Source organism: Leptonychotes weddellii, chromosome 7 (genome assembly GCF_054177405.1).
Source record: "Leptonychotes weddellii isolate Sample4059 chromosome 7, ASM5417740v2, whole genome shotgun sequence".
Taxonomy (NCBI): domain Eukaryota; kingdom Metazoa; phylum Chordata; class Mammalia; order Carnivora; family Phocidae; genus Leptonychotes; species Leptonychotes weddellii.
This window is the reverse complement of record NC_138375.1, coordinates 24,900,513-24,916,225: the sequence shown is the minus strand read 5'-3', so window position 1 is coordinate 24,916,225 and position 15,713 is coordinate 24,900,513. Positions and strand designations below refer to the sequence as shown.

General features: G+C 38.6%; 1 protein-coding gene across 1 annotated transcript in view; it reads right to left on the bottom strand.

Annotated features, from left to right (window-relative positions):
* TTC23L (tetratricopeptide repeat domain 23 like) overlaps positions 1-15,713 on the bottom strand; it is a 52,553-nt gene that overhangs the window by 18,303 nt on the left and 18,537 nt on the right. Inside the window, exons 6-8 of the mRNA XM_081825987.1 lie at positions 15,041-15,166; positions 12,177-12,354; positions 10,091-10,199 (exon numbers count right to left, since the gene is read on the bottom strand). Of these exons, the coding sequence (XP_081682113.1) occupies positions 10,091-10,199; positions 12,177-12,354; positions 15,041-15,166 (413 nt within the window). The remainder of the gene's footprint in view (positions 1-10,090; positions 10,200-12,176; positions 12,355-15,040; positions 15,167-15,713) is intronic.

The following is a 15,713-nucleotide window of genomic DNA, read 5'->3' as shown; positions in this document are numbered from 1 at the left end:
GAGATATAATTTGATGGCATCAGTTGACGTAATTTTATTCTGTTGATGAAAGGTATGGATTTTTCTGTAGGAAAAGAAAGCCATGCCTGAACAGCCTATCCTAAGACCCCCAAATAACTACCATATTAAACTCCCAAGGGCAATGAAAGACTATATATTTAGCTAAATTAAACTCTGATAGAGAGTATTGTTTACTGGGATTCCTGCCAGGGGCGTGTGTGTGTGTGTGTGTGTGTAGAGGGAGAATTTTAGTTTCAAAAGTATTTTAAATAGAGTTGTTATTTAAAAATTTACTTTTAACTTGTCTTTTATTCCAAACATAATAGATGTTTATGTAATCAGTCTAGAAAATGCAATAGAAGCAAAAAGAAAGGGACAATTATCTCCACGCACACTACTCAGAAACAGGCACTGTTAACACTTTTTACCACTGTATTAAGGTATAATTGGCATACCACACATTCAACTATTGTAATTACACAGTCTGATGAAGTTTTAGTAAATTTATAGTTATGTAATCATGATCAAGATCCAGTTTTAGAAGATATCCATCACGCCCAAAATGTTTCTTCATGGCTGGTTGCAAGCAATGCCTACTCTCATCCTGTCTGAGGCAATCACTGATCTTTGTTCTATCTCTGTTTTTGCCTCTTCTAGAAATTTCATATAATTGGATTCATACAGCATGTAGTCTTTTGCGATTCTTTCAAAATGCATCATGCTGTTTTTGAGATTCATCTATGTTCTTGCATGAATTAGTACTTTATTCCTCCTTCTGCTGAGTAGATACACGTTTTGTTTACCATTCACAAGTTGATGAGTATTTGTGTTCATGTATACAGTCTATTATCCACGTATCAGTTCCAATTCTCTTCATTCCTTTCTGTGGATTTGAGTTACCATGTGCTCCCATTTTCTTTCAGCCCAAGGGCTTCCTTCAGTATTTATTTTAGGTCAAGACTGCTACCAACAAATCTTGTTTATCAGGGAATGTCGATCTCACCTTCATTTTCTTTTCTTTTTTTAAAAGTATTATTTATTTAGGCAATCTCTATACCCATGTGGGGCTTGAACTCACAACCCTGAGATCAAGGGTCACATGCTCTCCCGACTGAGCCAGTTAGACGCCCCTCACCTTCATTTTCAAAGGGTAGTTTTCCTGAATATACAGTTTTTAGTTGAATTTTATTCCAATATTTTGAGTATGTTTTTCCATTACCTTCTAGCCTCTGTTATTCTGATGAAAAATCAGCCATTAATCATATTGTTGTTTCCCTGTACAAAGCTGTTTTTCCACTGCTGCTTTCAAGGTTTCTTTTTTTTATTCAGCAATTTGACTATGTGCCTATTTGTGGTTCTCTTTGTGCTTATCTTACTTGGCATTGAGAATTCTGGATCTGTAGATAACAACCTTGGGAAATTCGGGGCCATTAGTTCTTTAGATAATTTGCTGCCTCATTCTGTCTTCTGCCCTTCTGGAGCTCCTATTACATGTATGTTGATACACCAGGCATTGTCCCGCAGATCTCTTATGCATTGTTCATTTTTCTTCAGTACCTTTTTTCTCTGCTCTTTGGAGATCATCTCTAGTGCTGTACCTTTGAGCTATCTCATTCTCTCCTCTGCCATCTTGAATCTGATGTTGAGACCATTTAATGAATTTTCATTCAGTTACTGTATATTACAACTCTAGAATTTCCATTTGGCTGTTTTTTTTCTTAAATAGTTTATATTTCTCTATTGAGACTTCCTATTTTCATTGTATTTTCTTTTAATTCTTTGGACAGTTTCCTTTAATCCTGTGAAGATATTTATAATCGGTGCTCTGAAGTCTTTGCTAAATCCAACATGTAGCCTACTTAGCGTCAATATCTATTGACTACTATTTTTCTGAGTAAAAGCCATGGGTTGTTTCTTTGTATGTTTCTCTTTTGTTGAAAACTATATATTTTAGACATTATATAGTAGCAACAACAGATTCTGATATATTTTTGTGAGTTTTTGTTTTATTTTAGTGAATTGCCTAGACTTAAACTACAGAGTCTATCTCCTCCTATGTTGTCTGAATGTTAATGTCTTTGCTCAGGTTTTTTATTTCTTTAGACTTTCTTTTTCTTTTTTTTTTTCTATCTTTTTAAAGATTTTATTTATTTATTTGACAGAGAGAGAGACAGCGAGAGAGGGAACACAAGCAGGGGGAGTGGGAGAGGGAGCAGCAGGCTTCCCGCTGAGCAGGGAGCCCGATGTGGGGCTCGATCCCAGGACCCCAGGATCATGACCTGAGCCGAAGGCAGACGCTTAACGACTGAGCCACCCAGGTGCCCCTAGACTTTATTTTTCAAGGCAGTTTTGTATTCACAGAAAAACTAAGTGGTAGGTACAGAGATTTCCCATACAACCTTGTCCACATACAGCATTTGTGATGGTTAATTTTAAGTGTCAACTAAACTGGGCTAAGGGATGCCCAGACAGCTGCTAAAAAAATTTCTGGGTGTTTCTGGAAAAGATGAACAACTGAATCAGTATACCAAGTAAAGAGCTTTCCTCACCAAGTTCAAAAAAAAAAAAAAAAAGGCAAAGGAAGGCGAATTTTCTTCTTGAGCTGGAAATCCATCTTCTGCCCTCAAATATTGAAGCTCCTGGTTCTTGGGCCTTTGGACTCTGAGACTTACCAGTAGTCCCCTCACTCCTATTGGTTATATTTCTCTGGATAACCCTGACTAATACAGATTTTGATACCAGGAGTGAGCTTGACAACAAGGCCTTCTTTTTGCCAGAGCCATGGCTGAGGACCCAATCAGCCAGCAGACAGCAACACTGACCCCCTGATTTGGCACCATTACCTGGGGTGATTAGCCAGCTACCTGGTAGCCAGCTGATTACACTGAACCATTTTCTTCATGGAAAAGGCAGCATTTTGTCCTTAAGTGGAATAGATATCTACTCTGGATATAAATTTGCCTTCCCTGCATGCAATGCTTCTACCAAAACTACCATCCATAACCTACAGAATGCCTCATCCACCATCATGGTATTCCACACAGCATTGCTTTGGATCAAGGAACTCACTTCACAGCCAAAGTACAGTAATGAGCCCATGCTCATGGAATTCCCTGGTCTTACCATGTTCCCCACCGTACTGAAGCAGCTGGCTTGATAGAATGGTGGAATGGTCTTTTGAAGACAGTTAGAGTGCCTGCTAGGGAGCGATACTTTGTTAAGGCTCGAGTTCTCCAGAAGGCTGTATATACTCTGGATCAGCACCCAACATATGGTGTTATTCCTCCAATAGCCAGGATTCACAGGTCTAGACATCAAGGGGTGGAAATATAAGTAGTACCACTCACTACTAGTGACCCACCAGCACAATTTTTGCTTCCTGTTCCCACAACTTGATTCTCTACTGGCCTAGAGGTCTTAGTTCCAGAGGGAGGAAGGCTTCCCCCAGGAGATACAACAATGATTCCACTGAACTGGAAGTGAAGACTGCCAGCTGGCCTCTTTGGGCTCCTCATGCCCTGAATCAAGGAAAAGGAGTTCCTATGACTGAGCCTGACTACTAAGGGGAAACTGAACCACTACTCTGCAGCAGAGGTAAGAAAACACCTGTTTGCAACACAGGAGATTCCAACTAGTAGTTCTAAGATGGCGTCTCATATATTACTATGCCCTGTGATTAATGTCAATGGAACATTACAACATCCCAATCCAGGCAGGATTAGTAATGGCCCAGAACCTTCAGGAATGAAGGTTTTGGTCATCCCACAAGGTAAAGAACAATTACCAGGTGAGGTGTTTGTTAAAGGCAAGGGGAACCCAGAATGGGTAGTAGGAAAAGGTAGTTTAGAGCAGTTACAACCACATGACCACTTACAGAACTGAGGACTGTAACTGTCATGAGTATTTCTTCATTTTGTTATGAATACGCTTGTCGTGTACATATGCACATATTAAGCAAATATCTTATTTTTCTTCTTTTATTCCCTTTTCATGTAACAGAAGACATATTGATGTTATATCAGTATTTAAGTATTGTTAATTTTACATCCTAGTTTTCAAGTTATGGGATATCAGAAGAGTAAACATCATTGAAGGACTTTATCTCTTCCAGGAAAGGGACTAGTACATTTCCAGTCGTACCCAGGGTAGTTATGCCATATTAGGCACAATTATATCTCTATTTGGAGATTAAGTATGTTTGAGGAGATGCATGTAAGGATCAAGTTGACAAGGAGTGGACTTGTCATGTTGAATTTTGTGTCAACTTGACCGTGCTAAGGGATGCCCAAATAGCTGATAAAACATTATTTCTAGAGTGTATCTGTGAGGGTGTCTCCAAGAGAAATTAGCATCTGAATCAGTAGACCGAGTAAAGAAGATCTGCCCTCACCGGTGTGAGTGGGCATCATTCCATCCATTGAGGGCTCAAAGAGAATTAAAAAAAAAAAAAAGAAGAAGAAGAAGAAGGGTGAAGTCTCTTTCACTAATCTTGAGCTGGGACATCTATCTCCTGCCCTTGGACATCACACAGTTGTTTTAAATTCCCAGTCTGAGCATTCAAATATCCCTACTATATCTGAGTCTTGTCTCTTCAAAAACGGTGTGGTTTTTTAGGTTTGTTTTTTTGTTTGTTTTGGGGGTTTCTTTTGTTTTGTTTTTGCCTTTTACTTAAAATTGTTCTTGATAGGTGGACACGATGTGCTGGGTAAAATAAACTTTAAATAGGCCTCTAGTAATTGGTGGTAAGAGGTGGGGCTCGGGGGGAGAAAGCATTCTGTAGTCCTATGATTAGCTCTCCGTGTTTTGGTGAGCCTGTGCTTCTGCCCTGTGGACCTCACGAGTGCCTCTTGGTCCCTTTCTCCTTTAGGTGGGACAGGATGGCTAGAGTGGGCTGAAGTTGGGTATTTCCTTCCCCCAGGCTGGTTAGGCTCTGAAAAAACCCCCAGTAGCTTAGGCTCTGGTAAAATAGTGTCTTGAGGACAGACCTTGTTTAGCAGCAAGCTCTGGCATATTTTTAATTGGATATTTTTCCCCTCTCCCTGCTGGAAGCAAGGGGGCATTTTTCTCCATTTTCACTTTGAGAACCTGGTCAAGTTCCTGGAGGTAAATTTCATAAAACTGTGGAAACCCCCCCTATGACTGGGTACTTGGAATTTTTAACTCTCTGTCTTGCCCACACTGGGCTTCCAGAAATGTATCAGTTACCGGTCAGGTATTCCTACCCAGTACTGGTTCCTTTCGAGAGAGGTATCTGCTCAGGCAAACTGTGGTTCTCTGGATTCATCTGTCTCTCCAGTGTCAGGGGCAGTGGTTTGCCCTGTGACCTCACTTCTCTGCCAGATCTAAGAAGAGTGGTTGAGTTTCCAGTTTGTTCAGCTTTTTACTTATTGTTAGGATGCAGTGACAACTTCCAAGCTCCTACATGCCAGACTAGAGACCTAAGTCTTTGCTTGTGTTTTAACGTTTATTTTTCAAAATTTTGGTCTGGATTCCTGGGATTACCCCTCTGCCTGCATAGCTTAGTGTTGACCCAAGTGACTGACTTAGAAAGAGGTTGTGCTCAAAAACCTTCACAGTGTATGTCTTCCATTGTCTATCGATTGATCTGTATGTAGATGGGGGTGTGCATTCAAACTCTGCTGCATTTCAAGTCTCCTTTGCTTATTATTTTCCACATCTTCCCTGCACATGTATGTCGTTTCCCAGCAGGCTGGGGGCTTATGTGGCCTTTTCTTGGCTCTCTCATTTCCAGGTTCTTCCTGTTAACATTTCTGAGCGGCCTTGAACTCCTACAAACCAGCACAGCAACTTCAGGCTACCAAATACGCAGGTTTTCCCTTATTTTTTTTGAGGTTGCCACTTTTACCTGATGCATCTGTGGGGTTTTGCCCCTTGCTCTGAATGGAGTCTGATGCCTCTGCCACAAAGCTGCTGGTTCTCTCAGCCCCATTCTGATAAAATTGCTCTTCTCATGGACTGAGCTGGGGCCGTGAGTGGGTAGGAGCAGCCTCAGGCCAAAAGGCCAAGAGGACTCTCTCTTTACCCAAGACTCTAGCAGTTTTTCAAGAATGCTTTGCAATTTGTTGTCTGCTTGTTTATTTCCAGTGCCCTCAAATGATTGTTTTTGACCATTTTATTTAATGGGTGTGTGTGTGTGTGTGTGTGTGTGTTGAAAGGATCCACAGACCTCTTCACAAAGGCCGAGCTGGAAGTCTCTACCTTTGTTTACATTGTGATGTACATTTTGATGCAGTTTCACCTACTCTGCGAATTTGTCATGTTTATATATATATATGCACATATATAAAAGTGTATGTAACTATAAACAATAGTATTTTTTATGTCCTAAAAATGCAAGGTATTTTCTCCTTAATTCTGTTGTTTTTAACCCTTTTTATTTATAAAGTCTAATTCTTTTAAAGACCGCAGAATTCCCTCTCACTCATATACCAAATATTCATTTCACTCATTGATAAACATTTAGGTTGTTTCTAATTTTTTTTGTAATTACAAACAGTGCCACATTGAACATCCTTATACATGTTTCCTTTTGATTTTACTAGGTATTATCATGTTGTTTTGCAAATTTCATATCAATTTATACTATCACACCCACCGTCTATGAATGAGCAGAACTGTTTTCCCATAATCTGGCAAATGCTAGAGATTTACATATTTAAAAAATTTTTACAGAGGATGGGTGAAAACTTGATTTTAAAGGTATGTATAGTTTTAAGATGTGTAACATTCTGTCAAATTACAGTTCAGAGAGTTTGTATCAAATTGCTCTCCTATCCAAGTACTAACCAGGCCCCACCACGGCTCAATCCTAAATGTTATCATTTTTTTGCAGTGTTGACAATCTAATAGAAACTTGGTATCCTTGCTGTTTTATATTTCTTCATTATTACTATGATTGAAACTTTTCATGTGATTATTGGCCATTGTTTTCTTTATGTAATGCTCAGTCTTATTTTTTTCCCTATTTTTCTACTGTAAATGGAAATTTTAGCTCTTACATTTAAGACAATGATCCATTTTGAGTTAATGTTTGTGTATGTTTATGAAAGTGGGTTTTTTTTATTCTTTTTTCTTTTGGCATGCGAATACCATTGTTCCAACTGTTCCAAAACCATTGTTGAAAAGACTATTCTTTCCACACTGAACTATCTTAGCATCTTTGCCAAAAATTGGCCATATTTATACAGGTCTATTTCTGGACTCTCTATTGTGTTCCAGTGACTCTGAACTCTCTTGATTACTGTTGCTTTATAATAAATCTTAAATCAGGTAGTATGATTACTCCAATTATATTATTTTTCAAAATTGTTTCAGCTGTTCTAATTTCTTTGCATTTCTATATAAATTTTAGAGTCAGCTTGTCTGTATTTACAAAAATTCCTGCTGGGATTTTGATTGTTAATTTGTGTTAAATCAATACATCAATTTTTATAAAAATGACAACTTTACTGTATGTCATCCAATCTATGAATACATTATGTCTCCATTTATTTAGGCCATCTCTGATTTCTTTGATGAGGGTTTTGTAGTTTTCAGCACCCAGATATTGTACATATTTTGTTAGATTTACACCTAACTGTTCCATTTGGGAAGAGGTGGCTATTGTAAGTTGTATTTCTAAAAATTTCAGTTTCCAGTTGTACACTGTTAATATATAGAAATATGACTGGGTTTTGTCTGTTGACCTTATATTCTGTGATCTTGCTAACCTTAAACTCAGTTATTAGTTCTAGGAGTTTTGTAGATTTCTTGGAATTTTCAACAGAAACAGCTGTATTGTTGCAAATGAGGACCATTTTCTTTCTTTTAAGCTGTATGTCTCAGGGGCGCCTGCCTGGCTCAGTCGGTAGAGCATGTGACTCTTGATCTTGGGGTCATGAATTCAAGCCCCACATTGGGTGTAGAGATAAATTTAAAAACCAGATCAATCAAGCTGTATGTCTTTTTCTTGCCTACTGCACTGGCTAGGACTTCCAGTATTATGTTAACTGAAAGAAGTGAGAATGAACATCCTTGCCTTGTTCCTGATCTTAAGAGCAAAAAACTCACTCTTTCACCATTAAGCATGATGTTAGCTGTATTTCTTTGCACATGCCTTTTATCAGATTGAGGAAGTTCCCCTTCCATCATGAAAGGATGTTGCATTTTGTCACATGCTTCTTCTGCATCAGTTGATAAGATTATGTGCTTTTCATCTCTGGACTATTAATATGGTAGAGTACATTCATTCAGCTTTAAATACTGCACCAGCCTGATATTCTCAAGCAAAAAGCTCCCCTTGATCATGGTGTATTATTCATTTTTATACATTGCTATATATTTTCTTGAGGATTTCTTGCATTTATGTGCATGAAGGGCATTGTTTTATAGTTGTGTTTTGTTTTTTTCTTGTAGTGTCTTTGCCCAGTTTTGGTATCAGGGTGCTGCTAGCCTCATAAAATGGGTTGGGAAATGTTCCCTCCTTTTCAATTTTCCAGAAAAGATTATGTAGGATGGGTGTTAATCCTTCTTTAAATGTGAAGTAGAATTACCCAGTGACATCATTTGGACGTTGATATTTCTTTCTCAGAAAGTTAACTACAAATTTTTTTTTTAATAAGTAAGGGCCTATTTGAGTTATCTGTTCATTTTGGATTACACCGTTTGTTTTTCATTTTATTTATGGTATTTTGTGACAGACATAAGTTTTAGATCTTTTTATAATTAAACCTATCAACCTCTTCTTTTCTAGTATAACTTCATGTGCTCAGAAAGTTCTTCTTTCCTCCAATTTTTAATTTTAGGAATTTTGATTCCAGTGTTGAATTTCCTTCTGGATAATTTTCAGTTTTGATGTTAAAATGTGATCCATTTGGAATTTAGCGAATGATAGTAGGTGAAGATCCAAATCTTCTTTAAAGTTAAAAATTAGTATACAAGAAAAGAATAAGGTGGCCTTAGAATCTCCCAACTCTAGAAGCATAAAATTTTCTTATATGAACAAAATTTTTACATATTCACATAAAGACTAAACATGTTATAACCATGAAGACTATTTAAAAAAAAATTCAAACATATAGATGGAGTACAAATACTGTGATATACACAAGAAAATTTTTTAAAGAAGCAAGATGATTAGCTAGAAAACACAGAATCAGGAAGTCTTCAATGAACATTTATGCTAAAGAAAACAATAATAAAAATATCAAATAACTTCTGAAAACTGAACAAAATTGTTTAATGATATGGGAAAATAGAAGAGTAGAAAAAAGTAGGATACAAAACTTTCCCTATAATTCTCTCTTCCTCTTCCTCTCTCTCTTTTTCATATATGACTAGAAAATAATGTACACCTAAATGGATTCCTTTTATAAGCAGAGAAAATCAACATTTTTAAATGTTTAAATCATATTCTTCACAAATCCCAAATTCCTCCTGATGGGCCACTGAATGCATTAGTGTCCATTAATCTGATCCAGCAGCTGAAAAGGGCATGCAGTCCTTCCTCACCAGCTCTTTTGTGTCTCTCCCAAAGCTACTTACTTCCCAAATGATGACCTTGCCTGAGAAAGGACTATTGCTGATGGGTTAATTCATGCCTTGGTTTTCCTCCAGAACCCCCCAATACCTCACTTTTGAGTATAGGTCATGAAAATTCTAACTGCTACAAACATTCTCTCTTGTCAGCCAGAGGAAAAGTCAAGGAGGTTGAGAATGGAGGAGGAGGGGAGGAGGAGCCAATGTTATGTCTTTTATCACTGGATTTCCTCATCAACGGATACACCACAGGTCACATTCATAGCGTGTATGAGCTCTCTACTCTTTATGCAGGTGAATTCTGCTGAGGTTCTAAGGGAATAAAGGAAATAGAAATCAGATGATTTTATTGGTTTTGATGTTCCAACTAATTTGCGGAGATATCGTGCTTAAATTCATGTGTAAATGATATTGTACAAAATGGCGTCCAGTCTAATTTTTCCATCACAGTCATGAATAGCTGATTATAATCCGTCCATATTGATAGACCATTGCCAGTGTGCTTCCCTCCCATGGGAAATGATGATAACTGCAAGCTACCCCCTCTACCTACCCCTGTGTTGGGCCTCTCCAGACATGGCATGAGCCTTGGCTAGTAATGCGCTTGCCTCTGCAGTTTGGGGGCTGACTTCGGTGAACAAAGAAACACAGATAGAATAGGCCTGGAATAGAGAAAAACAGATCAAGTAAGTACCCAAATGACAGTGTTTCACTGAGGATTTTCTAATCGTTCTCATGAAATTGCTGGTTGAGGGCTGTATGTACCTAATCACGGAGTTACAAGAGAGATGAGTTTGAGTCCCAGCTACTTCCTAGCTGTGAGTCTTGAGCAAGTCACTTCACCTTCACTTGTAGAAGAAATATACAGCTTCCATTGATTAGGGTTTGGAAAAGATTAAATGAGATGATACATGCAGAGCACTGGGCATACATAGTACCGTCACATGGTAAGTCCTCAATAAATATTAGCCATTATTTTTTTTTTAAGTTTCATAGCAAAATTACAATCACAACTTTAGCTCAGCCCCTCAAAGGTTCATTATCAAAGGAAATCCAGGGGAGTTGAGCATGGATCCTCAACCCACACTGCCTGGGTTCCTATCACAGCTCAGCTACTTATGGCATCAGGCAAGTCACTAACTTCTTCAAATATAAAATAGGAATTTCAGAAAAGACTGTTGCAAACAGTTGCTGTAACGATTAAATGCACTAATACATGTAAAGTGTTTAGAATACCACCTAGAATGTCATAAGCATGAGAGAAGTGAAGATTTTATTACTATTATCATTCGCACTAAAATGGAAGGAGAAAAAAGAGAGAAACCATCTGGTCCACACCCACCAGCAAGAAAAAAATCACCATGCTTCACAGTTCACAGGTCAAACACCATGAGGTATTTCAAGGAGCTCCAGCGATTATCAGACAACCCTGTGGAGCTAACACAGTTCAGAGTTGTTAAGCCCCCAGGCTCTGGGGGCTCAAATTTTCTAAGTTCAAATCCCTGCTCTCCTACTTCTTAGCTAACACTTCAGCTGAATTAGTTGTGACTCTTTATGCTTCGGTTTCCTCACCCGTAAAATGAGATAAAATAATAATAATGCCTCCATGGCATAGGGTTGTTGCTTGGATGAAATAACTACATCCTCAAGTGCACACAGTAAAAGCATTCCATAAATGTTAACTATTATTTGTTGTTGGGAAACACTGGTTTTATATTGATTTATCTATTCTGATCTGACCACTGCTTGCACAAAGTCTTGGATACAAAAACCAGACAGCTTTCCCTGTAAGCAGTGGACTCCCTGCTTACAGAGCAGCATCCCCTAACATTTTTCCACTGTATGATTCTAATAACTTTCGATCGTGGGATTATCCGCAATGTCTTTGCTATAGTATCAGCCTGTTTTCACATATACTGTTGAATTGCATTGCACGTGCAAGAGCAACAAAATCAGCTATTTTGATCCACTTTTGACTTTGGGAGATACCTGAAGCCACAAGACGGTTCTCATTTGAGGAGAGAAAAGGTCAATTCAACAAGCAGTTTCAAGGGAAGTTCCAAGTACGTGATAGGTAAAAATGCCCTACACTGTTTTCATTATAATAGACTTAACATTCCTTCCTGTTTTGTTTTGTCTTCCCCTGGGCATTTGTCAAATTAGTTACCTCCAAGTGAAACACGCTTTTGTCAGTTTAAGTTTAGACTTGTTGATACAAACAGCTAGGCTGGCCTAGAGGACAAATGACAGCATTATACCAAAATATCATGATTTTTTTCATTTTAAAAAAAGCCCTTTGTGTTTGCTAAAGACTTAAGTTTGGTTGCCCCTATGGCTTTTTTCCCTGGAGCAGACTCACTTGGTTACCTCTTCCTAGCACCCACAGAAATGAGGGGAGGCCTTGTGGGGGAGCCGCACAAAATTTGGTCTCAGATCAGGTCAAAGAGCAGAGACACCCACCATGAGTCAGTGTTCTCTGCCCATGTTGTTTAAGGTTGAGGAAGGGCTCTTGTGTGGATCTGGCAGGAAATCCATCCTATCACCTCATTCTTCTGAAAACCCCAAGCCTCCCTGGCCCTGGGAATATGGCCTGGGGCCAAATATGGCCTCTAGGCTAGGGCTCCAGCCAACGCACCAACCTGCTGCAAGTACTGGATGGCCCGATCATGGTTCCTTCTCAGCTGCTCAATCTGAGCAATTTCCTCATATAGACTGACCAGATCCAAAGTCTTATCACCCTTAGCAGCAATAACATCGCCAATTGCCTTTTCAAAGTATGCCAGAGCGAGGTTCAATCTGTGGATAGCCAAGGAGGCCCTATAAGAAGAAGGACAAAGATGCAAAGTCAGAGAGGCGCCTTACTTGTGCAGACAGAAAAGGAACTGATTCTAAGAACAAAATAACTTGGCCTTCATAGGCCAATCACCTCAGTGGCTAGCTAAAAAATCCAGTCTTGCTATAAACAAGCTCCTATTAACCTGCATTTCACCTACCAGATTCCACTGACTACCATTTACTTCCATTAATATAGCATGCTGTAGTCTAATTTTATTTAAAAAGCAAATGGAAAAAATGGCTTCCAGCAATTCACAAGGAGGGATAATTTACCCATAAACACAGACTTTCTAGAATCAAAATAAAATTTTATTACTTCCGGATCCCTCTCTTTCAGACCAATGCAAAGTTATTGCTTTGTCTTGTTTGATTTAGTTTAGTTTATTCCTCCTCAGTTAAAAATGAGAGAGGAAAGAGAAAACAATGTAAATATCCCTTCCAAAAGGCAGTGGTTAAGTAAATTATGACAAGTGATACAATAAAATACTTCAGACTTTAAAAATCATGCTTCCTTTTTAGACTAAATAATATGGGGAAAAATTAAAAGTGTGCTAAGCTTAAAAAAGTGATACAACTGTACTTAAAATGGACCCTGACAGATCCATCTTCCTATCCATCTATGTATCTTTATCCAACTAAAATGTGTATCTATCTATCTATATCTATATTTAACTAAAATGTCCATAGCAGTTATGTTTGGGGGGTGAAATTAAAACTAACTTTTATTTTCTTCTTCATATCTGTATTTTCAAATCTTCCAAAACAAAATATAATTCTTAAAAATGAGAATAAAATAGCATCCCATTCAGGTTTATCCCTCTAGAGACAGTAAGATACAAGGAGAAGAACATGGTAGTTCAAAGCCGTTTCTCACAAGTTATTGGCTTTACAGTCAAACACTAATAGCCTATATTTCCTTCCAGATAAAACAAGGGTAAGAATACCTACTTTACAAGGTTGTTGTGAAGATTCGATTAAAATTTGTACATGAAATCACTTAACATACAGTGGATATACAATCACTATCACTCCCCCTCACCTCTTGCTTCCATCTTTGTATTCCCAAATTGAAAAAAAAAATATGTGTGTGTATAAAATTATTTTAGATAAGGCATTCTACAAGTTACAGTTTAACAATCAAAAGAATACTGGCCCATTATCTGACAATTCTTTACCAAAACATTTTGATCAATCAGACCACTATTGCCCTTGACCATAATAGTAAAGGTTACAGAATGAAAATGCCTCTCATCAAGAGCCTATAGGGAGATATCAGCCAAGTTGCCTGGCCTACACAATCACGCTTTATCTTCCCCCCACCTTTAAAACGAGAAAAGGGATTTGCCCTTACTAGATATTTGTTCATTATGAAATGTAACTCGATGTGGTACAGAAGGTGAGCTATGAGTTCAGATGCCCCATCTACGTGTTGGCTCCTCCACTTACTCTTTCTGTGCCTTAATTTTCTTATCTGTGAAATGAAAATAAAAATATCTACCTCATAGGCTTGTAATAGAGGATTGAATTAAATAAATTATGTGAAGCACTTAGACTAGTGTCTTGGATATAGTTATACCTAGTAAATGTTCCAACACTTAGAACAGTGCACGTACAAAATAGATACTAGATAAATACTGAAGAATGAATGAATGAAATATATACTAGAGTTTATTCTGAAAAAGGAACAAGACTGTCTTTCACATAAGGCACAAAAACCTTAGCCACTGACCCATGTGACAGCAACAGACATTCACTAGACTCTAATTTATGGGCCTGTGGACTTACATCCATCGTTAGATTTAGCTCTGGGCATTCCAATACCTCCCCACCATTTCCCATTTGACTTCTAGATTCATGGTTAGAGCAGGCAGACATGACTCGTGTACTTCACTTACTTACCCTTCAGTCCCCTTTCTTACCATGTCAAGTGCTTACAGTTTTGGAAACAGATTGCTTTCAAGGATCTGAAGATATTTTATAAAAGCCTAGGGAATAGTAAACCTTTTATTATTCTTTTTTTCTTCCAATAATCTGATGGGCCCACTCTTGTATGTAAATATCGTGATTCTCTCTGAGGATACCTAACTCAACTGCAAAACAGCTAAGGCTTGTTCTGGCTTGAATAAATCCCATGTAATTTGTTTCCATATGGAACAGAACTTTCCTTAAAAATGCACATGCTGCGCATAGCTTCCATGGGCCTCCAATAAACGGTCTTCACATAGTGTTCTTTCCTTGTCTTTTAAGATATCATACTTAATGACAGAAGTGGGTGGCGATTCAGAAAAAGACATAATTTGAGAGTAAGTGTGAGAGGCAGCATAGGGCTAGGAGTCCGTGAGTTCAGACCACGGATCCAACACTTAAAGCTTGTCACCGTGGACGGTTTGTTTAATCTCAGCCTGGCTTTCCCTGCCCTCTGTCTAATGAGACTCTAACTGTGCCAACTACCTCAGTGGTGTTTTAGGATTAAAGGGTACCACACACAAAGCTCAGACCATGGGGTGTGCGTTTGGGAAACCCAAGCCTCTTTTACCATCATTTGAGGCTTGGGGGTTTTTTTTTGCCATGAGTATTTTTTCTCCCCTTATATAAAGAGCACACAGAACAATCATATAATTCCAGGCCTCATTCACAAAGCCTAAGCTTCTCAAAGCCCAGATCTTACCTGCCCAAAGCAATGGTCAGGTCTTTCTCTGAGACTTGGGATTTGCGAACACTTCCCTTAAATAATTCTTTCAGCTCCTTCATGTTTCTCTCTGCCTTCTGCAGGTTGAAATAAGCCTCTCTGCCAGTGAAACAGTCAAGGAAAAGGCGAGGCACACAAACTCCCCCATTGCCCAGGGACAGCCGTTGATAAGCAAACCCCTTGGGAAAATGAAGCAGAATTTGAAAATGAGCACTTTACTGTGTTCTTAATTTTCCTTATGTGTATGTCATCAAGAATTCTTTAGAAAACGAACAAGAGCCCCAGGTTTCCCATGCCGGTAGCCTGAATCCAGGGCTGGGCTGGGTGGTGAGCATGGGGAGGCGTAACAGAAACTGCACCCCCTAGGCTACATTTCCTGTGGAGGCATCCACCGCCTGGCAAGAGCCATGCAGTTTTCCCATTTGGTTCCTATGAATGGTAAAAGAGAGGAACTAAGTCTGCTGAAAGGGACTTTCTGGATCATTCAGAAAGTCCAAGCAGAGCAGGTTTTTGGCAAGAAGCAAACAGCAGGAAAGAAAATCCCCTTAATTCCCAAACTGCCTTCTATTTCCCACATTTTCAATAGCCCCTTCTAAGGGCATAACAGAGGAAGGCCACAGATCAGTTTTTGCAAGTTGAGCATCAAGATCAA